Raw genomic sequence first — 25070 nt, forward strand, 5'->3', positions numbered from 1 at the left:
GGCAATGGATTTTTTTTTAAAGTGAAATATAGAAATAAAAATACATAAATGTAGAGGAAAATAAATAAAAACGGTTGAAAATATATTTGTATTTATTTATGGGTGGCTCAGTGCCTCAGTGATTAGCACGTCCGTCCGTCCGTCAGGTGTGTTGCCAATTTCATTTTTTGTTTGTAATTTTTGGTCACATAATGTGCAGTTGTCGTGTGTGAGACCAGCGTGTTGCTGAGTAATCATCTAATAAATACTCAACTAAAGAGGTACACAGTACTGTACTTTGAAACGAGATCCTGACAAGGGTGACGTGATTGGTGGGGCTACAGACGGCAGTCTCTGCAGCTATCTTGTCTCACAGTAGGTATTTGGTAAATGGTAAATGGACTCTATCTTATATAGCGCCTTTCTACCTTAGGTACTCAAGAGCACTTTACACTAACTGGTCATTTACCTACTGATGACGCAGCATCAGGAGTGACTGGGGGTTCAGTGTCTTGCTCAAGGGAATTTAGACATGGTCTTGATGGTCGGGGGATCAAACCCACAGCCTCTCAGCTAGGAGACGACCACTCTACCACCGAGCCATGCTGCCCATTTATAGACTGTATTTTATTCGATTTCTGTTGTCAAAACTGTGATGTCTTTAAAGTGTCAATATAGGCTAGAGTGTTTCAAATGTACCGTAAAAATATTTGGCTATTTGCGTGCCGGGGGATTTTTCCAAGGAAAAGAGGTGTGCCTGAATGCGCCTGTGCTAGTGAGGCACATACTGTATCGTACTGCTAAGTAATGTATTCCTTTACAGTATACTACAGTATAATAAAGTCTGGAACTAAAGTGTTGCAGTAGCACACCCTGCTGGTGAATTAGGAGTCTTGCATTTTAAAAATACAGTGGCAGGAGGGCTAAATAAAAACCCCATTATTGAGAGATTTATCGAGTGACTAATGCTTTAAATTTAATTGAAAGGGCGGCAAGGCTCCGTAGAAGGCTGCTCCGCTCCCAAATGGAATTTTGTGAGTTCAATCCGAGACCATGTCGACCATGTCCTTGTGTAAGACACTGACTCCTGTTAGATTCCTTTGGACCAGGCAGTACCCGGTGTGACAGCAGCCTACATTGGTGTATGGCTATGTGTGTGAATGGGTGAATTACTAGCCTTTAAAACGCACTTTGAGCGCCGTACGGTGAATAATGTGCACTATGAGTCCATCTCATTTAGCATATAAATCCTTTCTATACTGCATTATAACAACACTTATTAAGCATGAAAAACAATATTTTGCGCACACTGAACTAACCATGCATCTATTCTCTAATGAAGTTTGTCCAAATGCATTTCTGAAATCTTAGCATATGATAGGTTGAGAAAGGAGATGTTGGAAAAGTACTAAATTTAAACTTAATTTCAACGAGGCATTTATGGCATGTAAATAAGATCTCCTATTGCTTTTCAGGGGGCGGGGAGGGATAGCCTACCTCTGTTCTGATCCCAACATTTTGTTCCCGAATAATTTACAGCTCAGCACTGTGCAAAGTTGTGAGGAGGACACATATCCACAACAGGAGGTGAAAATCTTGGCTCAGGTCCTATTCATCCGCAGTGCGGAACTGGTGACATGTTGGTATGGCAAACGGCTGGTCTGTCTGAGACAACCCATGGCCTCGTAAATAAAACCATACCAATGTTACACTGTCGCAGTAAACCTGGACATTGACCTGGAAGAAATTAGTTCTGCACATTGCAGGCTACTGCCTAACAAGAAATTAAGCTTTTCTAATTTAACAGAGCTTTATTCAGTGTACTGTAGCAAACAATTAAGGAATTAGGAATTGGAATCTCTTGAGTTATAAGCGACAACTCTATTCCCAGACTCAGGTTAAACGCTAAATCAAAAAGTGTTTTTCTCAGAATAACTACAGTCCAGTAACATATTGAATGTGCAAATAATGTGCAACTTGCATGTCCTCTTTGTGGACTTCACATAGCGTTGATCGGTTGGACTGGATCAGCAGATATTCTGCATTTTACGAGAAAGATTGCAGATTGGCAGTAGTGATATCATTTGTAATTAGCAAACACATTCTCACTCACTCCAAGGAACCTTCTATGATGCCAGTGTTAATAATCTAGGGTTGCTCAGTAAGCATCTTTTTACATATTTTAAAGTCATTTTGTTTTTTAGAGAGGCGATAGGTATCCTTATCAATTTTCTGATACTGAATGCTCATCAACATTTTAGGGAGAGGTTTTATCCCCTAGATATCATTTTTTTTCTTAACACATTTCAATGGGCATCATTGATTTCTGAATTTTGTCTATTTGTGGGGGTGCTGCGCTGGTTGGCTGTATTATACATAAACAAGCTGTGGGATAGATATGTCCATTTTCTGATCCAATGGGTAAACGGTTATCATTCCAAACTTGTGGAATTCTTTCAGTGTTTTTCCCTATTATGTAATCATTAGTAAATAATTCATCTGTGTTTATACTTCTAATCGTCACTAGAGTAACTAGACACTTGTTCTTTTGTTGACACACTTCTAATTTCAGTTTGACTGATGCTAATCAATCCAGTCCTCACTCCAGTCCTAAGGTGGCCAGCAGGATACGTTATGGACAGTTCACAAGCAACCACATCGGGTGGGTCTGCTCTACCAGGCCGGCAATGGCCTTTGAAAGAAACGCTACATGAACGAAATGCAGGTACGGTCCAGCCAATGCATTCTTTGCAGGAGAAGAGTTATAAGAACAAGTATCGGCACAGTTCTTAGGTTCTTGGTTTACAAAACTTGCATTTGGACCCCCAACCAGAAAAAATAGTACGTATCTATTTAAGTGAATGCCTTTTTTTTTTTTTTACATCAGTCTTCACTTAAATGACTCCTAGTTTTTGTCATGTTTGTGTGGCATGTGGTGAGGGGTGTTGGACAAGGTGGACCCACAAATGCAGGAGGAAAGGTTTGCAGTTCAAACGAAGAACGTTAAATAAAGAAACGAGGCAGGAGTAAACAGGGAGCAACCCCAGACAAGATAGCAACAGAACTAGAAACTAAAATAAACTCACGGGGAATGGCAGGTGGCAGCATAACAGCAAGAAATAACAAAAAGCAATGACCCAACAAATAACTGAACCAAAACTCGGACTTAAATACAAGCGGACTAATTTGGGAAACACGCAACACCTGGAAGGGAACAAGAGTCAGGGAAAGAGGATTGGATGGCACGCGGTGGGGTAAACGGGCAGGTGGGCGAGATCAAACTAATCAGGCACAGACAGGAAAGGTAGACACGAGGGGAACAATGACATGAACGAGAAACGTAAACAAAATCCCACAGCAACAAAAGCCTAAAACCCACAACAACAAAATCCCAACTGCACATGACTGTTTTCCAATAACGTGACTCCAACACACCCACCAACAGGTTCTCCATGAACAAATGCAATCAAAACATAACCTTGCTATTTCAATAGATGACATTTGTTATTCACCTAACAAAACTGTCAGTTGGAGATCCATTTAAAAATACTGTATCTGTGTTTTAAGTCAGGCTAAAAAAATGTGGCTGATGTAATGGATTAAAATAAACCTTTATGTAAATTATCCTCTTGTTTTTCAATAATCTGAACTGAACACAATTCACCATGAACAGTTGCAATCACAACAGGTAAATTAAGGCTGTGGTTTCATTTTTTTCTTGCAGCCCTGAATGTCAATCTTTCTTGGCAGCTCTCGTACACAACGCGGTAAAAAGTGCCATCGACATTGTCTTTTAATCCTCCTGTTAAATAAACAGCTCACATGTTGCACTTAGTTCACATCAAGTGAGATCAAAGCACAAACCATATACTATTACTTCACAAACTGTAATGGTGTCCAATTATAATCCCAGGAAATCCAGTAAACTGAATTATGAGCATAGCTGCAAGGTCAGTTATATCTTTCTGTTTCATGATACTTGAATTAGATTGGTGGAATTAATATTGAAATAAAAACATCAGAATACAGTATTGAACTATAAAACAAATGTCAGTATAACTGTTAGAATAATTGCATATAGGTTAGTCCATATTTGTTTGTTTTGCAGTCACTTAGTATATTTTTTGGAATCAGTATGTTTGTTATGTGATCAGTATGTTGGTAGATTAGGATAATGTTTTCTGTTATGGTTGGTTGTGAAGAAGAGGAACTGACGCGTCTCGAGCAGCTGCGGGAAGGAGACAAGCCCGTGACCAACAGGGATTTTGTGACCAGTTGCGCATCCTCTTCCTAGGAAGAAGATACCATGGTCATTAAACTGAATTCCTCTCTATCATAAACTAAGTGGTTATATTGTTGCCAAATGTCTCTCCTCCCCCCCAGCAATGACTTATGTACCTAGAGACCTCAAGCGAATAAAATGAGAGGGTGCGGAGAAGTTTTTCAGAGCAAAGCAGAATTGCATTTGTGCGGGCTTCCTCCGTTCTCCTCATGCATGAGAAAGGAAAAATGCCTTTTCTCCTTTTTTTTGCATAGTTTCTCAAAAATGTCTAACAAGTGAACCTGACAGTAACACATAATAATACTGACAAGTATAAAAGTCAATGTAAATTGACCAAAAAAAGAAGAAACCTAGAGTAGAGTTGAAACAGCAAAAAACCTAAAACATAATGAATGGTAAGGATAAGCTTTACACATGCAGCAGGGTCCTCCAGGGAATATAGGAATTTTCCCAACTAGTCTACATATGCTTTGTGGATGAAAATAATTTCTCTTGAGTGATATTTTGGAGGAATTTTGGGCAATATTGCTGGTACTAAATTAGATTTGTTTCCAATCAGCGTTGGACTTTGTCTAGGCTGAGCTTTCTCATGGATTTAGTTTGGAATTTATGTACGGAATTTGTAGGCACGAACAATTGGAGTTCCTGGTTTGGTTACCTCTGTATTGCATCTCAGTTTCATGCACATTATGTGGTTCTTTTGCTTCATCAGCTCTCAATCTTCAACTGTCACTGCAGCAGTTCACAACAGTGTACAGCAGTTAGGATGAGAATCAGCACCTAAAATCTGAAAGCATATACTCATTCAGAAAAGGATGGAGTGCCCTTCCAGGTCAGAGATGAGATCCTTTCTTAAGTGTAAGAGCTCAAGTATCTTGGGGTCTTGCTCATGAGTGAGGAAAGAATGGCGCGGCAGATCAACGGCAAGGTCAGCGTAGCATCTGTAGTCATGCAGACCCCGTGTCTGTTTGTCCGTCTCGGTGATGAAATCGCTCAGTTGAAAAGTGAGGCTATCAGATTACTTGTCAATCCAAATCCATGTTCCTCCATATCTGTGGCCACAAGCTGTGAATTGTGACCATAACAACAAGATAACAAACAAGCCCAAATTAATTTCCTCCACAGGGTGTCTATGTTGCCCCTTAGAGATAAGGCGAGAAGCTGGAGCATTAGGTCGGGGCTCAGAGTGCAAGCGTTGCTCTTTTATATCGAGCGGAACCAAATGAGGTGGCTCAGCCATCTGGTTAGGATGGACACCTCCCAGAGAGGATTTACGGACAATGTCCCACTGGGTGGAGGGCGTGGGGAGTCGGCTCAGCGTAAAAACTGTTGCATGTTCAATTTTGTGCTGGATCTAATCAAATTGACCTTTTTGGGGAACTTGGCAGAACATCTTGCACCGCACTGGGCATTCAAATGGTGATGTTGAACAACAGTGTTACTATTACTGCACACAATTACAATACAAAGCGCATTACAAACATAAGCTCTGCTTTTGGGTAAGACCAAAAATAAAAGAAAGAAAGAAACAAACAAAAAAAACAACATCCAACTCATTATCCAATACAACCCAACCTCACAAATTAAATCCCATGAGAAAGAAAATGAAACCAAAATACTGGTAATAAGCCTGACTCCTATTTAACGTGAACAGAAACAAATTGATTAAAATCAAGTGAATGGCATCTTACACTGTCTGGTTCTTGCCCTACCTATGCAATGGTAATTAAAAAAAATTAAAAGTGAATAATAACAATGAAAAAATTGGGAGAAAACACACACAAACTGAGTCCCTTACAATGCAACAAATAACTGAGAATCAAAACTGAGCAAATCATGCAAGGTAACGGCAAGGGGGTGGAATGTGACAAGTTTCAAAAGGCCTTGCTTGACAGGAGCAGTGATGGGAGTTTTAAAGTTGGTGTCACACTCAGCAGGGTGGTGGCATAGATGGATCAATTTCCTCCTAGACCTCCTGTTCTTGCAAAATGACCCACTGACTCTCTGATAAACAACTTCAGCACTCATGCAGTCAGTATGTTAGTTAAAGCATATACATATACTGCAGTTACATGGTGTGACCATAACTGCGTAGTAGTAGTTATGCACCATGTGTCGGCAAGTGCATTCCTGAAGTAATGAAAAATCTTAGCAAGTACAGAATAGAGTTGGCAAATTGAACAGCTGTCCAACACCATTTCCAGTAATAATTAACACGGCAACAAACGGAAAATGTAATCTTATCATGCATCATTTGGTTCCTTGACGTCCTTGTGTTGTATTAAATAATTATTGGAGACATGTTGCACACGGAGGTTTATTCTGATAACCTGAGTCGGAACTCACATTAAAAATTCCTGTTGGGCCAGGATCTGAAAAATTCTGCACATTGGTGATACTTGAAAAAAAAAAGAATGGAAAAAAGATGCTTGTGCTTATTTAAATAGCTCCGGAAAATAAAATCTGACAACAAACGCTTGTGACACATGGAAACAGAAGTCTAATGTGGACGTGTTAAATTCTCCAAGTACGATAATGGCCTTGCATTCCTCACAGCTCGACACCATTAACTTCTGTGGCCTTAAAAGCACATCAAGCTTCTTACCATTTAAATTGTAGGAAACTGTATATCCTCAATTGCCCTTGTACTCGATTTCCCAGTATGTTGTACATGCAACAGTGCATGTTGCAATGTGTAAATCTTCTTTTGATGGCCAGACTGCAAATAAGTGCTTCCTCACCATGCAATGCATGTCAAAAATATTAGCTCACTTCAAATGGGGCGCATAAATTGCTAGGTTGTCATCAGATCATTGTTGTCTGATACCCCATCAGATTTGTTGTGTCCGAGGAAATTAGGAGGTTTAACGTTGCCGTAGTATGTGTGTGTGCGTGTGTGTGTGTGTGTGTGTGTGTGTGTGTGTGTGTGTGTGTGTGTGTGTGTGTGTGTGTGTGTGGTGGTGGTGGGGGGGTGACCTTGGAGTCTCAAGGATTTGTTTTTCCACGGTGAAGTGTAATTGCAATCAAATTGGAATTGTCATATTTTATTTTTATATTTAAAGGGACAGTGTGTAAGATTTAGGCTGTTATTCATTAAGAAGGAATAAATTAATTGTAAATTTCCAAGACTTATAAAGGAATGTGTTCTTAATGGTCACCAGTATGTTTTGAATATAATCATATGTCTAGTTATTATTAACTTATATTACACGGTGGGCGGCCATCTTTGTTACAGCTACGGACAATGGTAAATGCTGCACCTGCAGCACCTCCTGTTGTCCGTGATGAAACGGTCTAAAGCTTACACACTATCCTTTTAGGGCACATTTTTTTTTCAGTTTTAGACTAATCTGTAACCTGTATAAATGCTGTAGAAAATGTGTTAACAGTTGTTCAAAGTTGATTTATATTGATACAGGATAGTAATCTTATTTACAGTTGGTGCAATGAGTAGGGGGGTCGTGAAAGGTTTTCACTTTCCTAGGGGGGCTTTACGAGATATGATTGAGAAGTGCTGTTTTTGGGTTCGCACACCCCACATATAGTTATTGTATCCTACTCATTACACCAGAAGTCTAATTATGTTATATCTGATTTTGAGCTGCAATTCCAAGTCCAGATTGGAATTTAAAAGTTAAAAGTTGAATGCCAAAACGTATTACAACAGCAAAGGCCATTTGAAGCAAAGGAAACATATTGCAAAACGTGATCTCACTCAAAGACAGAGTCTGCTGAGACTCTGAAACCTTGCTGCCGTCCCTTTTTCGATTGGACCGCTGCTTTGCTTTGTACCCACATCAGAGCATTCCGGGCTTCCTTTTAAGGAGGATGGTCAAACATGTCTCACAGTGCTCTCATCTTACCGGACATAAGTCGTCTCCCTTATGTTGCAAGTTTATTCCTGGAGGACCGTGACTTTAGACGGTAAAAGTCTTCAACAGCTCCTAAACACGTTCGGTTGTGGAGAAATAAATTCCATTCCCAGATCAAGAATCTGGAGTAGGTCAGAATCTCAAATACAGAGTAGAAAATACGTAAATATGCCACAGATTAATGGTGTAAGCCATTTAGGTGATGTCATTCCCTCTAGATTTCCCACACTTTGAAGTTCAGGTTAATTATTTGATTGACCTTTTAGTTCTTTGTTTTAATTGATCAATGAATTAAAAAAATGTTGTTTAATTACTTTTCCCTCATTCAAAATCAGATTATTTCAAATTAACGTTGCCGAAAATGCACAAACAAATTTTTGATTAACATACTGGTTAGGTGTGTTACAAGTCAGAAAAGGAATAATCAGAGAATTACTGAATGTAATCAAAATAAACGATGTAAACAAACTTGGCCTGCAAAAACAAACATATTTGACTTGTTTAAACAGAACAAATTAAACGGAACAAATTAATCTTGTAAACTGGGTGCCCACTGTATAAGCGATTGGTGTCATTCTTTCCAAATAAAAATGTCACACCATGTTTTGATGAAAATAAGATACTAAAAATGTGAAACTATCAGTAGTAACCCTGGTAATTCAAAATGCAACATATAATGCTTTTAAATACCTCTTTTACACCAGCAGTCAACACTCAACTGTAGAATGAATAACTGTCATTCTTTGTGACTGCCTAGGCAAACACAACTTGCTATATGATGACATGAGTGAACATGATCCATATGTTGACTGTACAATTACAATCTGTTGACAGTACATTTACTGGCCCTATTCAGTACAGAGGACCCCCGCTATACGAAATTAATCCGTTCCGCGGTTGGGATTGTAAGGCGAAATCATCGTATGGCGGGCAATAGAAATCAATGTTAATTAGCTAATGTGTGTAAAACCCCAGGTAAAAACATCAAACTTGTATATAAATATTAAAAATGGCTAACAAAATATATATAATATAGTGTATACATAATATATAAAATATACATGTATACAATTAAATAACATCGTAAATGAATAATATATAAAGGATTTATTTACCTTTGGGTGATGTGACTTCTTCTGGCCATATTCCCTAGCGAGGGTAGCCTAGCCTTACCTTCATATTTCTTGATTATCTCCAGCTTCGTTTCCAAACAAATCATCGTACTTCTCCCTTTAACCAATAGCAGACCAGCATTGTATTGACATAAGCAGTGACGCGTGTAGTGACGTATGAGCACGTCACGCATGCACACTGACTGCCACGTTTGAGAAGAGAAGTTGTTGTTTTTTATGTTGTAAGGTGAAAAACACGTAGTACGGGGGGGGGGGGGGCAAAAAAAAATTCGCATTCCACATCATAAAGTGAAAAAAACATAAGGCAGGGATGTTGTAAACCGGGTGTCCACTGTATAGGGTATTCTCTGAAACTTTATATAGACTTGAAAAGTCTTATGAATGATTTCTAAACAAGGTGGCAGAACACAATGTTGTTTTTTTTTCTGTCAGAAGAAAGCTTTGCTCGTGGGTGGCAAGGTTCGGTGGTAGAGTGGTCGTCTCCCAGCTGAGAGGCTGTCGGTTTGATCCCCCGACCATCAAGAGCCCGTGAGGGAGACACTGAACCCCAGTTGCTCCTGATCCTGCGTCATCAGTAGGTAAATGACTAGTTATTGTGTAAAGCGCTTTAAATACCCAAGGTTGAAGAGCGCTTTGAGTACCCAAGGTTGAAAAGCGCTATATAAGTGAAATCCATTTACCATTTGCAAAGCTGCCAAGCTCCCATTCTGTAGAAAGTAAGGAGTGGAACAATTTATACAATTAACACAATAATGCATGTGAGCCACCATATTGTTTGAGCAAATTAAATCATTTTTTAAAATTATGTAAAATGAAAGCTGCAGTGTTTTTTTACGCTGGAGTGCTTCTATCCCCAAGGTCCAGAGCCGCCACCAGGCAAAGCTAATTGCTAATGGAAATGAAAACTTTGATTAAACTTTGATTGTGTTGATTAAAGAAAGATTTTGAAAGCCTCCCAAAAAATGATGTGCACCTCCAATCTCTTTTGCCTATCTTCATATAGAGAAAGTGGCACATTTATACATCACAGCATCAAAGTTAAGACACAGTCTACGTGCAATACATTTTATCAGTTTAGTAATGCCGAAATTGTCATTCTGCAGAAGCTGCAAAAATGTTCCATATTAAAAATACTGTAATGACATCAGATTACTAAAGCCACACCATTCACAAATGTTTTTTTTTTTCACTGTAACCTCGGCACTCTGTCATTGAATAGTAGGTCCTCAAATAAGGCAAGAAACAATTCCACCAGTAAATCAATTGTTTTCTTTTTTCAGACAGTGGGAGACTTAAAATTTCTGAAGAAGGCGAGAGTTAACACCAAAACATGGCAGGTAAAACCTCTTCGAAATTTTACGTTTTGATTTGGAATTTTAACATTTTGAAGTCTCTCACTGTTATAAAAAGTAAAACAACAGTTGATTCTAAGCTATAGACAGAAGGAAGGTTGTTCGAGAATTCCACCAGTGAGCTGAATTTTTTTGTCATTTTTTTCTTGAAGAAGGATATTGAGATGTTAAATGGTTCCATATGAAGGAGGTATAGTCCCTTTCTTTTGAAGAGCTTGCTCTGTCTGAATATTGTCGTTGTATACAACAAGTATACGGTTGAACAGCTGTGCCACCGACCTATTTCAAGTTTACTGTACACATTTTGAATGTGGGTCCAGGTTTCTCGCCAAGAGCCACATTGCCTATCGCTAGGTAAAATGTGTCATTTCCGATCTGTTATTTTCAGTGCGCCAGCAAGTGCGTCATTTGGGAAAGTCACCGTATTAGACACAATATTAGAGGAGCTGACAGCATTTATTAGTTTTGTGCCATATCTACTCGTAATAGCTCGGTTTAACGAAAACATTACATTGCATCTTTTAACTTCTACTTTATCTTTATATTATATTTTCAGATCCATTCAGTTACAGTATAAAATTCAAGTTAGTGACTTTTTTTCTCATCCTAAATTGAGTGATTTCTTATTTCTTTGGGAAATTCCAACAAGCACCAAAAAATGCGACTTAATGAGTAGTAATTAAGTAAATTTGAAAACATTTTGAGATTTTAATGGTCCAAAACCATCTTAGTTGCATGTGACATTTAAGAAGGCCGTTGCTCAACACTTGTGACAAGTGTCGTATGTGAAGCCAAAAATGGACATGCAGCTATGTCTGCAGATTTAAGTGTTAATAGCATGATACGTGTGAATACCGAAGACATATCTGTTTCACATATTACAAATAATAGTCATGTAATTTGCTTAGTATACGTATTAAAAAAATGTCAAGACAGATAATATTAACTATAGCTTTTCATACTCCTTTGGCTCGTAATTTTTTTTTTAATTGCTGCTTGACAAGAATAAGAGATTGCTACATGTTTCATTTATGGTACATCACTAAGTGGGGAATGCTTTTAAAAGTTGGCAAAAAAAGTGCTACCAAATGACAACAGCGGTAATCAACAGCAGTAATCTGAAATCAAACATTACATCACAATTTAAAATGGGGAAATCCGGAGTCTGTTTTGGTTGATGGAAATGTGATCCATAAGGTGCTGTGACAAATGTTTCAATCATCAGCTGTTCACGCTGTATGTGGCAGGTGTCGCAAATTTATCTACTGCTTTGTAAGCACGTTTATACAAAGGAGACAAATGTTAGTCTAGGAACTCAGCATGATCAGTTGAACTGGTAATGGTAATACATTATATTTTGCTGCGACATTGGAATGAAAAGATAGATGTATGTTTACAATACTATTTGTTTTATTGTAGAAGCGTTTTAAGCTCTTGACATTTAAAAAAAGTAATAAGCAAACGGTTGAATTGTTGTATTTTTATGAGCACTGGAAAATATTAAATAATTAATTTCAAAATCAAATAATTTATGTCAGGATACAAAACTAAGTCATGATGAGGTAATTGTAGAAAATGATATGCAATTGTAGTTAAAAACAGTCTTTGAACATATTCTACCAGAGCTATTTCTATTTGGCAGAATCCTGGGGCTACCAAGGTGGAACTGTAATACTTTTCTAAATTAACATACATTTATCGATTTAATTATTTATCTTTTAATTTAAAAAAAATTTTGGAAGTTTTTTTTTTTTTTTTTTTTTTAATTCTTTTGATAGCCATTCAATCCATAGGTCTACTTTTCCACAGGTATGCAATGGTAAATTTGAGTGAGTATGCAAAATGTCTGTGAAAGTGCAATGAATTGAATAAATATAAATATACTAACAAAATATTAAGAGCAAAAAAACTGTAACATAATTGTTTTTCAAAGAAGTGGCCAGTTGCAGTAAGGGAGAAAATAAGTTTAGAACCGGAAATACGACAATCAATATAACACTTATAAAGCCACACAATTCCAAAGATGTTTTGATGGGAATAAAATATTTTTTGTGTGCTAACTGCGAATGACTAGTTCAATTCTGTTTATTGTGGATTAAAGTCTATATTTCATTAGTAATAGCACAAACAGAAGGAAATTGTTACTGATATATGTTATTGGATAATGAAAAATATAAAGCCAAAATATAAATCAACTGGAACCAGTGCAAATAATCCCAACATGTTACAAAGAACGTGACATGACATGTTTCCATGGACGTTACCTTAAGTTTGTCACAGACCTTTTGGTTGGTGGTCCCCATTTAACTCTTGCCATATATGCAAACAACACTTGGTATAAAAGGAGCCCATGGGGGGGTTGAGGCAGTGTGTGGTGGAGGAGCCTGAAGACCCCAGTGTGAGGTAAATAAAGGCACAATTAAGTACTGCATATACCTTGTGGACAGTATACGCAATACCATTTTAATACGGATAGTTTTGAACATAATCGCTACTAACTTAGTCGCACTAATTTGATTTGATTTCAACAGGATTGTGACATTCAACATTTTAAAGAGGAAACAATAAGGTACGAACACTTTTCATTTATTTTGCATGGATAATCCTAAAGGTAACACATAATGTTTCACAACTCAGAGGTTGTGGTTTTTAATCCATATCTATGATGGTGTTCGCTTTTGCTCCCCGTGCTTGGTTGGGTTTTCTCCAGGTGCTCCTTTTTGCTACCACATTCCCCCCCCAAAAAAAACAAAAACAACATGGTAGCTTAATTGAAGACTCAAATTTGTCCGTAGGTGTGAGTGTGAAAAGGTGTTTACCCAATTTTTCAAAGGTGTCCTGCAATTGTCTGGTAATCAGTCCACAATGGACCGCACTTCTTGTCTGAAGCCAGCTGGAGTAAGATCCAGCACACCTGTGACCCGAATGGGCATCAGTGGTATTAAAAAAGAACGGACTTACTCAGAGTCATACAGATTGATAAGCGGGCAAAATGTTGATTAATAAAGAGGTAGAAACCCCAACACAAGAGAATAAACCTGTAAAATCTGTAAAAAGCACATGCCCATGTATTGTATACTACACCATTCACAAATCACCGTTAAAAACACATTTTTAAACTTTAGTATAATATAGTCCCTCGATTTACTGGTATCCTTTATTAACATAGTGAATACTGGTTGGATAAGTAATACTGTAGCAATGTCCTTTCTTATCCTTAGGATGAGATCTTAGTCGTATTTCTAAAATTCATATCTTTGAAAATCTTGTTCTTACACTATTCTGTATGCAGTTTTAGCAGTTCTGGTGATCTAGTCTTAACATCAAATGAGTCAAAAACTTTCAAATCTTTATAGCTCAATAACAAATAAATGTTTTTAAATGTTGTGCTTTTAATTACTGTGAAGCGTACTAAGTAAAGTTGAGCATAACATTCACTATGTCACTAATTTTAAATGTGTATATCTATCTATCTATCTATCTATCTATCTATCTATCTATCTATCTATCTATCTATCTATCTATCTATCTATCTATCTATCTATCTATCTATCTATCTATCTATCTATCTATCTATCTATCTATCTATCTATCATCCATCCATCCATCCATCCATCCATCCATCAACACAGGCACTTCTTAAGTACTCGTAAAACTGTAAACAATTTGACAAATTTTCATTTTGTTTCATTGAAACCCCTGTAAATATTCTCACAGCCCCCTCGATTTGCGGTTTGACATTTGGTAAAATGGTAACTGCAGTATATGAATGGGATACAAATGAACCAGATTATTATTCTACTTACTGTACCACACAGACCTAAACCACCACCATGAGCACCGACGCAGAAATGGCCATTTATGGCAAAGCTGCCATCTACCTTCGTAAACCAGAGAAGGAGAGAATTGAGGCTCAGAGCAAGCCATTCGATGCCAAGTCAGCCTGCTATGTGACTGATCCTAAGGAGCTATACCTGAAGGGAACAATCATCAAGAAAGAGGGTGGCAAAGTCACCGTCAAAGTCCTGGACACTGAGGAGGTTGGAATCTTTTTTTCTTGTGTTAAACTCATGTGCGAAAAGCATGGGATCACCTTCACTGTCTCGTATCCTCATCTAGGAGAGGACAGTTAAAGAAGATGATGTCTGTCCAATGAACCCTCCAAAGTTTGACAAAATTGAAGACATGGCCATGATGACCCATCTCAATGAAGCCTCTGTCCTGTATAACCTCAAAGAGCGCTATGCAGCATGGATGATCTACGTAAGACATCCACTCAAGTAGCAGAATCCTAGCATATACCTTTGAGATATACAACTAGCTGTTTTACGCATCTGATCTCTCTCAGACCTACTCTGGGCTGTTCTGCGCCACTGTGAACCCATACAAATGGCTCCCAGTGTATGATTCCGAAGTTGTGAGTGCTTACAGAGGCAAGAAACGTATGGAGGCTCCACCCCACATCTTCTCTGTCTCTGACAACGCATATCAATTCATGCTTACCGGTACGTGAGAAAATCTAAGTTCATAATAGTATGAGCTGTCTGTTAAAGAAATATTTTACTGACTAAATGCTTCTGCTTGAACAGACAGGGAGAACCAGTCTGTCTTAATCACGTGAGTTATGTTTTTTATTTGCACTCTTTAGAAACACTTAAAATATCACAAGTTTGTCTCTATTCCCCAGTGGAGAATCTGGTGCTGGGAAGACTGTGAACACCAAGCGTGTCATTCAGTACTTTGCCACAATCTCAGTTGGTGGAGATAAGAAAAAGGAGCAGGGAAAGTATCAGGTATGTTCATCAAGGGGTGAAAAAAACAAAACAAAACACTCTTGCTTTGATAAGTTCCGTTGACTATATTGACTAATGTTAATTCTAAATTTGATTACAGGGCTCTCTTGAGGATCAGATTATTGCTGCCAATCCTCTTCTGGAAGCCTACGGTAATGCCAAAACTGTGAGAAATGACAACTCTTCTCGTTTTGTAAGTATAGTGCGGTTGCTCCAGAATCATTATATTTATATTTCAAAAATGAAAGGCTCTAGTAAAAACTGACATGCTTGAAACAGGGTAAATTCATCCGAATTCATTTTGGCACAACTGGCAAACTGGCTAGTGCTGATATTGAAACGTGTAAGTGCACAATTCACAATGCAGAAATGCCTAGACTGTAACAAGGGTGTGAGAGACTGATCCCATGATGTGTTTGCAGATCTACTGGAGAAGTCCAGAGTGACATTCCAGCTTCCCGATGAGAGAGGCTACCACATTTTTTACCAAATGATGACCAATCACAAACCAGAGCTGATTGGTATGGATCGGTACAGTCATTTCAAAATAAAAGCGCCACAAAGTTACGTACACTCAAAATGTTTGCCTGTGATTGAATTTTCCCGCAGAAATGTCACTGATCACAACCAACCCTTACGACTTCCCCATGTGCAGTCAAGGGCAGATCACTGTGGCCAGCATTGATGACAAAGTTGAGCTAGAAGCCACTGACGTGAGTGATTCTTTTTCAAATATTGTCAATAACGTAAAAAAAAATCACCTACTAAAGGCAACGTCTTTCAACATAATTTGAATTTGTTGTTCGGAATTGTATACTCTGTTTGAATAACTCTCTTACGTGCAGAATGCCATTGATATCCTGGGTTTCACTAGTGAGGAGAAGGTGAGCATCTACAAAATGACAGGTGCGGTCCTTCACCATGGCAACATGAAGTTCAAGCAGAAGCAGCGTGAGGAGCAGGCGGAGCCTGATGGCACCGAGGGTATGTGGTAATGGTCAAAAGAAGTCAAACCAGTATATTTGTGGCACGTTGACTGTCAGATTTGTTTCGTTTAACAAAGTACATATTTGTATTTAACAAAACATTTCCAGATGCTGATAAAGTTGCCTACTTGTTGGGTCTGAACTCCGCCGACATGCTCAAGGCTCTGTGCTATCCCAGAGTGAAAGTCGGAAATGAGTTTGTCACCAAGGGGCAGACAGTACCTCAGGTAACGTTATTCAAGTACATTATAATCATGGTCACAAACGATAACCGTAGCACCCGATGGTTACCAATAGGCTAAAGGACGTGATCATTTACCTCGTTCGTGATTGGGCTTCTTTTGACAGCCCTGATGCTTGGAGTTCATATTTGTTTCTAGGTGCTGAACTCAGTGACAGCCCTGGCCAAGTCCATCTACGAGAGAATGTTCTTGTGGATGGTCATCCGTATCAACCAGATGTTGGACACTAAACAGTCGAGGCAGTTCTTCATTGGTGTGCTGGATATTGCGGGCTTTGAAATCTTTGATGTAAGCATTTGCGTGAAATGACACATTTTAGGACAAATTTCCTTGGTGTTATAATGGTTTGTCCTCACACAGTATAACAGCATGGAGCAGCTCTGCATCAACTTCACCAATGAGAAGTTGCAACAGTTCTTTAACCACCACATGTTTGTCCTGGAACAAGAAGAGTACAAGAAGGAGGGCATTATTTGGGAGTTCATTGACTTCGGCATGGATCTGGCGGCCTGCATTGAGCTTATTGAAAAGGTAGAAGGCATTTGATTGAGAGGCAGAGTTGGTTAGTGACATACATTAAAATTGATCACTGAAAGGTATGTTTGTGTTCTTTTAAGCCCATGGGGATCTTCTCCATCCTTGAGGAGGAGTGCATGTTTCCCAAGGCCACAGATACATCCTTCAAGAACAAACTGTACGATCAGCATCTTGGCAAGTGCAAAGCGTTTGAGAAGCCGAAGCCGGCAAAAGGCAAGGCTGAGGCCCACTTCTCCCTGGTGCATTATGCTGGCACTGTGGATTACAACATAAGTGGCTGGCTGGACAAGAACAAGGATCCTCTAAATGAGTCTGTTGTGCAGCTCTATCAGAAGTCTTCAGTTAAACTCTTGTCTGTCCTCTATCCTCCTGCTGCTGCCGAGGGTATGCTCATCAGAAAGATATGAAATGTTGTTGGTGATGGGAGGTACCTCAAAAATGATCTTTTTTCAGTAGACCTTCAAAATGGCATGTTTAGGCAACCATTATCCTGACACTGTCAGAAAGCAAAAGCCATTGTAAATACTTAAGATTGGTCACATATTTTTGAAAATAAATGAACACCCACCTGTGGAAAAAAAATATATTTACCAAATTGTGACACTGGAGGTTGCAACCCAACGCCAACGATACTGTAAATGACATGACTATTAAGTATGATTTTAATGCTCCAAAATGGTTTGTAGAAACCGGTGGCAAAAAGGGAGGCAAGAAGAAGGGTGGTTCTATGCAGACTGTGTCTTCACAGTTTAGGGTAAGGTCTAGTTTGCTAAAAGACATATCGATTTCCCATTACGTATTACATTGTGTTAAAATTGCATTACATGAACATTCACTGTACGTACCTCCAGGAGAACTTGGGCAAATTGATGACCAACTTGAGAAGCACTCATCCTCATTTTGTACGTTGCCTGATTCCTAATGAGTCAAAAACTCCAGGTAATGTGTGATTCAAAACTACTTAGCGGAATGTCATATAAAGTTCTGAATACTTTTGCGCATATTACCTTATGTTACTTGGTAATTTTATTACGCTACTAGTACAATAACTCCTCTGTAATGTTCCTATTTCTACAGGGCTGATGGAGAACTTCCTCGTCATTCACCAGCTTAGGTGTAATGGTGTCCTTGAGGGTATCAGAATCTGCAGGAAAGGTTTCCCCAGCAGAATCCTCTATGGGGACTTCAAGCAGAGGTATCATTAGACTTTTTTTAATAAGCATTATGAAATAATCATAAAGGATGACAGGATCAAATGACTTTGATTATAAAAAGGTACAAGGTGCTGAATGCCAGCGTTATCCCTGAGGGCCAGTTCATTGACAACAAGAAGGCTGCTGAGAAGCTGCTCGGCTCAATCGATATCGACCATGACCAATACAGATTTGGTCACACCAAGGTCAGTAATTCTTGCCCAAACAGGTTGTCCATATCATAAAAAAAAAAAAAAAAAAAAGGTATGTCAACAACTCTTTTAATGCATCAAATTAGATGCACGTATTCTATTTTAGGTGGGGTAACAAGTGCTTGACATTTTTCCCCCAATCTGTTCAGGTGTTCTTCAAAGCAGGTCTTTTGGGTACCCTTGAGGAAATGCGAGATGAGAAGTTGGCAGCTCTTGTCACCATGACCCAGGCCTTATGCCGTGGTTTCCTCATGAGGAAAGAGTTTGTGAAGATGATGGAGAGAAGGCATGTTTCACTTGTAAAACTACACTTAGATTTATCGGAGAAGAAGCACTGTACATAACTGAAAAGTTCTGCGCACAGGGAGGCCATCTTCACAATCCAGTACAATGTTCGGTCATTCATGAATGTCAAACATTGGCCATGGATGAAGGTGTACTACAAGATCAAGCCCCTGCTGAAGAGTGCGGAAACAGAGAAAGAGCTGGCCCAGATGAAGGAAAACTATGAAAAGATGACCTCTGATTTGGCTGCTGCTCTTGCCAAGAAGAAGGAACTTGAGGAGAAGATGGTATCTCTTCTTCAGGAGAAGAATGATCTGCAGCTGCAAGTTGCAGCTGTGAGTAACAAGCCACAGAAAGTTATGTTTAGTCACCTATGTATTATGTGATAACGTGTTTGTTGTATGTGCAAAAGGAAACGGAGAATCTGTCTGATGCTGAGGAGAGATGTGAGGGTCTTATCAAGAGTAAGATCCAACTGGAAGCCAAACTCAAGGAGACAACTGAGAGATTGGAAGATGAAGAGGAAATCAATGCTGAGCTAACTGCAAAGAAGAGAAAACTAGAGGATGAATGCTCTGAACTTAAAAAGGATATTGATGACCTGGAGCTTACTTTGGCTAAAGTGGAGAAAGAGAAACATGCCACTGAGAACAAGGTGTGCGATTGTTTTGCATCTCGTGTACATACAACTATACGCGGCGGACCCATAAAATACAGTGCAACATTTGTACCCTGAAAATAGAAAGATAGGAAGGATCACAATGATGGAAATCCTCTGTTTCTATTTTAGGTGAAGAACCTGACTGAAGAGATGGCTTCTCAGGATGAGACCATCGCAAAGTTAACCAAGGAGAAGAAAGCCCTTCAAGAGGCTCATCAGCAGACTCTTGATGATCTGCAGGCCGAGGAAGATAAGGTCAACACGCTTACGAAGGCCAAGACCAAGCTTGAGCAGCAAGTGGACGATGTAAGTTCTAAGTCATTTTCACTCGACAAACAGGATATCATAACGACCACATGAAAATACTCCACAGCTTGAAGGTTCTCTGGAGCAAGAGAAGAAACTGCGCATGGACCTGGAGAGGGCCAAAAGGAAGCTTGAGGGCGATCTGAAACTGGCTCAGGAATCCATCATGGACCTTGAGAATGACAAACAACAGTCTGATGAGAAACTTAAAAAGTAAAAGCCTTGTTCCTTCTCTCATAACAATAATATCCAAAGCAATACGTTTCTAAATATGTACTCTACTGTATAATCTTTGCAGGAAGGACTTTGAAATTAGTCAGCTTCTTAGCAAGATTGAAGATGAACAGTCCATGGGCGCTCAGCTTCAGAAGAAGATCAAGGAACTTCAGGTAAAATATATTCAGTGTTTCAGAAATGATTTAAGTTACATTTGAAAAAGTGAAGAATTAATTTCAAAGTAAATGGCACGTCCTTCCAGGCCCGTATTGAGGAACTGGAGGAGGAAATTGAGGCTGAGCGTGCCGCTCGCGCCAAGGTTGAGAAGCAGAGAGCTGATCTCTCCAGGGAACTTGAGGAGATCAGTGAGAGGCTAGAGGAGGCCGGAGGCGCCACTGCTGCTCAGATTGAGATGAACAAGAAGCGCGAGGCCGAGTTCCAGAAGCTGCGTCGTGATCTTGAAGAGTCCACCTTGCAGCATGAAGCCACTGCTGCTGCTCTGCGCAAGAAGCAGGCTGACAGCGTCGCCGAGCTGGGTGAGCAGATTGACAACCTCCAGCGTGTCAAGCAGAAGCTTGAGAAGGAAAAGAGTGAATACAAGATGGAAATTGATGATCTCTCCAGCAACATGGAGGCTGTTGCTAAAGCAAAGGTGACCAAATGCTATGCTTTTAAAAGTAAATAAGTATGATTCTAAAAATGGATGATACATTAAACTGATCATCAAAACATCTTCAAACTACTAGGGAAATCTTGAAAAGATGTGCCGTACTCTTGAGGACCAACTTAGTGAACTGAAGACCAAGAATGATGAGAATCTCCGTCAGCTCAATGATCTGGGTGCTCAGAAAGCCCGTCTTCTGACAGAAAACGGTAGGGATCTGACGGTCAAACTACACAAAGTGAAACATTAAACATACACTTACTCTACACGATGATCGTGTTAAAACAAGGTGAATTTGGCCGTCAAATTGAGGAGAAGGAAGCTCTTGTGTCACAGCTGACCAGAGGTAAACAGGCCTTTACACAACAGATAGAGGAACTGAAGAGACAGATTGAAGAAGAGGTCAAGGTAAGTAACATTACCCCGATCTACAAAAAAAAAAAAAAAAATGTTTTAAGCTAGAAATGTGCTCATTGAATATATTTGGGGGATCAGGCCAAGAATGCCCTTGCCCATGGTCTGCAATCAGCCCGCCATGACTGTGATCTGCTGAGGGAGCAGTTTGAGGAAGAGCAGGAGGCCAAGGCTGAGCTGCAGCGTGGAATGTCCAAGGCCAACTCTGAGGTGGCTCAGTGGAGAACTAAGTATGAAACTGATGCCATTCAGCGCACTGAGGAGCTGGAGGAAGCCAAGTGAGTATCATTTAAAAGTAAAAATAATGTCACTATGATTTCAAATGTATGAAATTAATGTTTAAATGAGTTTATATACATTTGAAAATACTCAAAGACATTTGAACATAGTACTTGCATATACAGTATATTTAAATCTACTTCTATCTACTTGTAAGCTTACATTGTTTCGCGAAACGCTGCTAGATGAGTACGTTTAAACGTAAAATGTAGCTTTATCATTGAAAAACTCGTCAAAACAGGAAAAAGTTGGCACAGCGCCTCCAGGAAGCTGAGGAACAGATTGAGGCCGTGAACTCCAAATGTGCTTCCCTGGAGAAGACCAAACAGAGACTCCAAAGTGAAGTGGAAGACCTCATGATTGATGTGGAGCGGGCCAATGGACTCGCTGCCAACCTTGACAAGAAGCAAAGGAACTTTGACAAGGTACACTTGATATGATTGCTTCCATGACATACAAAAAACAAACATGCTTTGACCGCTTTAAATAAATTGTTCAACCAGGTGTTGGCAGAGTGGAAGCAGAAGTTTGAGGAGGGTCAGTCAGAGCTTGAGGGCGCTCAGAAGGAGGCACGCTCTCTTGGCACTGAGCTGTTCAAGATGAAGAACTCTTACGAGGAAGCTTTGGATCAGCTGGAGACCATGAAGCGCGAAAACAAGAATCTGCAGCGTGAGTGTTTCACAGATTTTGGCACTTCAAAATTCATGTACATTCCCATTCCTTCGTGTACTGGAAGAAAGACTGCCATTTCATAAATTGAAACTACTCTTCATCTCTGCGTAGAGGAGATCTCTGATCTGACTGAACAGATCGGAGAGACCGGAAAGAGTATTCATGAGCTTGAGAAGGCCAAGAAACAGGTGGAGACGGAGAAGTCTGAAATCCAGACAGCACTCGAAGAGGCCGAGGTGAATAAATGAATGCAGACGGAGCAAATCGATGTAGAGCGTAAAATCCGACTCCAAATATTCCTTTCTTATTGTCAATTAGGGAACTCTGGAACACGAAGAGTCTAAGATCCTGCGTGTCCAGTTGGAGCTCAACCAGATCAAAGGGGAAGTGGATAGGAAGCTGGCGGAGAAAGACGAGGAGATGGAGCAGATTAAGAGGAACAGCCAGAGGGTGATCGACTCCATGCAGACCACTTTGGATTCCGAGGTCAGGAGCAGGAATGATGCCCTGAGAATCAAAAAGAAGATGGAGGGAGACTTGAATGAGATGGAGATTCAGCTGAGCCACGCCAATCGCCAGGCTGCCGAGTCTCAGAAGCAGCTGAGAATTGTGCAGGCGCAGCTGAAGGTATCGCAATGTGACGAGCTACGACCTGGGCCACCACGGCTGTTCTTTCACGTTGCCGTCTGATGACTTCATACCTCGATTTTCACCAGGATGCGCAACTGCACCTCGACGATGCCATGAGAGCCCAGGATGACCTCAAGGAACAAGCTGCTATGGTGGACCGCAGGAATGGCCTCATGGTGGCTGAAATTGAGGAACTCCGGGCTGCTCTGGAACAAACAGAGCGAGGCCGTAAAGTTGCTGAGCAGGAGCTGGTGGATGCCAGCGAACGTGTTGGACTCCTGCACTCGCAGGTAAATACTAATTATCGACAATTATTTTCTATGTTTTATGGTTTTAAATGCCAATGAACTTTTATCTCAGAACACGAGCCTTCTGAACACAAAGAAGAAGCTTGAGGCTGACCTTGTCCAGATCCAGAGTGAAGTGGATGACACGGTTCAGGAAGCCAGGAACGCAGAGGAAAAAGCCAAGAAGGCCATTACCGATGTATGCTTCCTCTTTCTCACTTTGCGTTTTAAGTTTAGAATTTACGCGTGACAACTGTCCTTTCTAGGCTGCAATGATGGCTGAAGAGTTGAAGAAGGAGCAGGACACCAGTGCACATTTGGAGAGGATGAAGAAGAACCTGGAGGTTGCTGTCAAGGACCTCCAGCACCGCCTGGATGAGGCTGAGAACCTGGCTATGAAGGGTGGCAAGAAGCAGCTTCAGAAACTTGAGTCTCGGGTAAGACTCGGCAGACCCAAAGCAAGAAAAATAGCATTGTTGCTACATTTAACGAAACAATCCCCAGGTGCGTGAGCTTGAAGCAGAGGTTGAAGGGGAGCAGAGACGTGGAGCCGATGCTGTTAAGGGTGTCCGAAAATATGAGAGGAGGGTGAAGGAGCTCACTTACCAGGTAACCGTCAACAGTTAGCTTGCGTAAGTAAAAACAAAAGCAGCCCTAACATGACATCTATTCCAACTTGCAAATCATTGTTTTCTTTCGCAGACTGAAGAGGACAAGAAAAACGTCATGAGACTGCAGGATCTGGTTGACAAATTGCAACTCAAGGTGAAGGCCTACAAGAGGCAGGCCGAGGAAGCGGTAAGGATGAACGAAAACGCCCGATGCAAACGGGCAAATAATATTGACAGCAAAGTTGAATGCATTTCAACTTTATTTTTTCCATCTGACTTTTCAGGAGGAACAGGCCAACGTTCACCTGTCCAAGTGCAGGAAGATCCAGCACGAGCTGGAGGAGGCTGAGGAGCGAGCTGATATTGCAGAATCTCAGGTCAACAAACTGAGAGCCAAAAGCCGCGACTCTGGCAAGGTAAATACGGAATGACTAAAGTTCATACGAGGCAAATACCGTTTCGATAAACGTGTGTTATGCTGTATAAAAGTCATTTGTAACTTGAACTATTTTCTTACAGGGGAAAGATACAGCTGAATAAAAGTCATTCTTCGGGGGTTGTTTCAACTCATATAATATGAAGTGAAATATACCACAATAAAATACTTTTGAAATACAGCAATTATATTGTATTTGGTTGTGCGTGTGTTTGTGCGTGCGCGCGAATGTTTGAGTGAGACAATGTATGGTATCGTTTGAAGTAATATTTGACCTGAGCTTAAAATCCCAACATTGTCATTTGACTTCACTCATAGAAACTGTATGTCCAACATTTCCAGGCAAAGTAAAACTTAAAAGTAAAACCTGAGTAGTACAATAGCTATACTGAAGTAAATAAGGAAGGAATTTTATGAACATTTGGCGTCAATTTTTAAATTATAAATATTTTTACTCAACAGTATAACAAACAAAACTATGGGCCCCAAAAGAAATGTCTGGAGTCCCAAAAATCCCGCAGTAGAAAGGACAAAATGGAAGGTTCAAATTGTATTCAAACAGCATACGTACACTGCACATGAATGAAACTCAGTAGATGCCATATATACAGTGCATGTTTTTGGCTTGTGAGGCTATACCTCATTACATACAGACACACCTCATTTTGTGTTTTCCAACCAATTGGCTCAAATGTGTAGAGTGCAAATTTAGAGGGTATACAAAACATGTACGATTATTATTGAAACAAAAGTCGGCCTGTGTATAGATATGGTCACCCTGACAGATAAATCACATCAATATATGGTAAACCCACCTTTGGCAGAGACAAGTGCCTCTAAATGCTTCAAATAGCTTACAATGAGGGTCTGGATTCTGGCTGAAGTTGTTTTGGGCCTATTTTTTATTTTATTTGTTTACAAACCATCTCCAAAGTAGTCATGTTAGATGGTTACACTGCATGGACAGCTTGTTTCTAGTCACACCGAAGACTTTCAATAACATTGAGGTCCGGAGAGTCGAGGATAGA

At 39.9% G+C, this 25070-nt stretch overlaps 1 protein-coding gene and 1 long non-coding RNA gene across 2 annotated transcripts; both read left to right on the plus strand.

Moving 5' to 3' along the window:
* The first annotated feature begins 8087 nt into the window (after positions 1-8087).
* On the plus strand, positions 8088-10601 carry LOC148421939 (uncharacterized). Its single transcript, XR_015865824.1, has 3 exons — positions 8088-8185; positions 9699-9844; positions 10547-10601. It is a non-coding gene; the product is annotated as an uncharacterized LOC148421939 (long non-coding RNA).
* Positions 10602-13070: 2469 nt separating this feature from the next.
* Positions 13071-24227, plus strand: LOC148421940 (myosin heavy chain, fast skeletal muscle-like). Its single transcript, XM_088417549.1, has 40 exons — positions 13071-13187; positions 14437-14658; positions 14738-14881; positions 14967-15123; positions 15208-15235; positions 15306-15411; positions 15512-15604; positions 15691-15754; positions 15834-15932; positions 16021-16124; positions 16257-16395; positions 16506-16624; positions 16778-16927; positions 17000-17170; positions 17257-17560; positions 17863-17930; positions 18028-18115; positions 18254-18371; positions 18452-18575; positions 18731-18871; positions 18950-19201; positions 19279-19521; positions 19657-19833; positions 19901-20046; positions 20132-20222; positions 20312-20701; positions 20796-20922; positions 21003-21121; positions 21209-21405; positions 21648-21831; positions 21910-22075; positions 22190-22314; positions 22397-22705; positions 22795-22998; positions 23069-23194; positions 23262-23432; positions 23500-23604; positions 23698-23793; positions 23891-24022; positions 24126-24227. Exons 2-40 carry the CDS (start codon positions 14452-14454, stop codon positions 24144-24146), a joined length of 5805 nt encoding a protein of 1934 aa, XP_088273675.1. The 5' UTR covers positions 13071-13187; positions 14437-14451; the 3' UTR covers positions 24147-24227.
* Positions 24228-25070: the final 843 nt, after the last annotated feature.

Source organism: Hippichthys cyanospilos, chromosome 6 (assembly GCF_059441005.1).
Source record: "Hippichthys cyanospilos isolate Australia breed blue-spotted pipefish chromosome 6, RoL_Hcya_1.0, whole genome shotgun sequence".
NCBI classification, from domain to species: domain Eukaryota; kingdom Metazoa; phylum Chordata; class Actinopteri; order Syngnathiformes; family Syngnathidae; genus Hippichthys; species Hippichthys cyanospilos.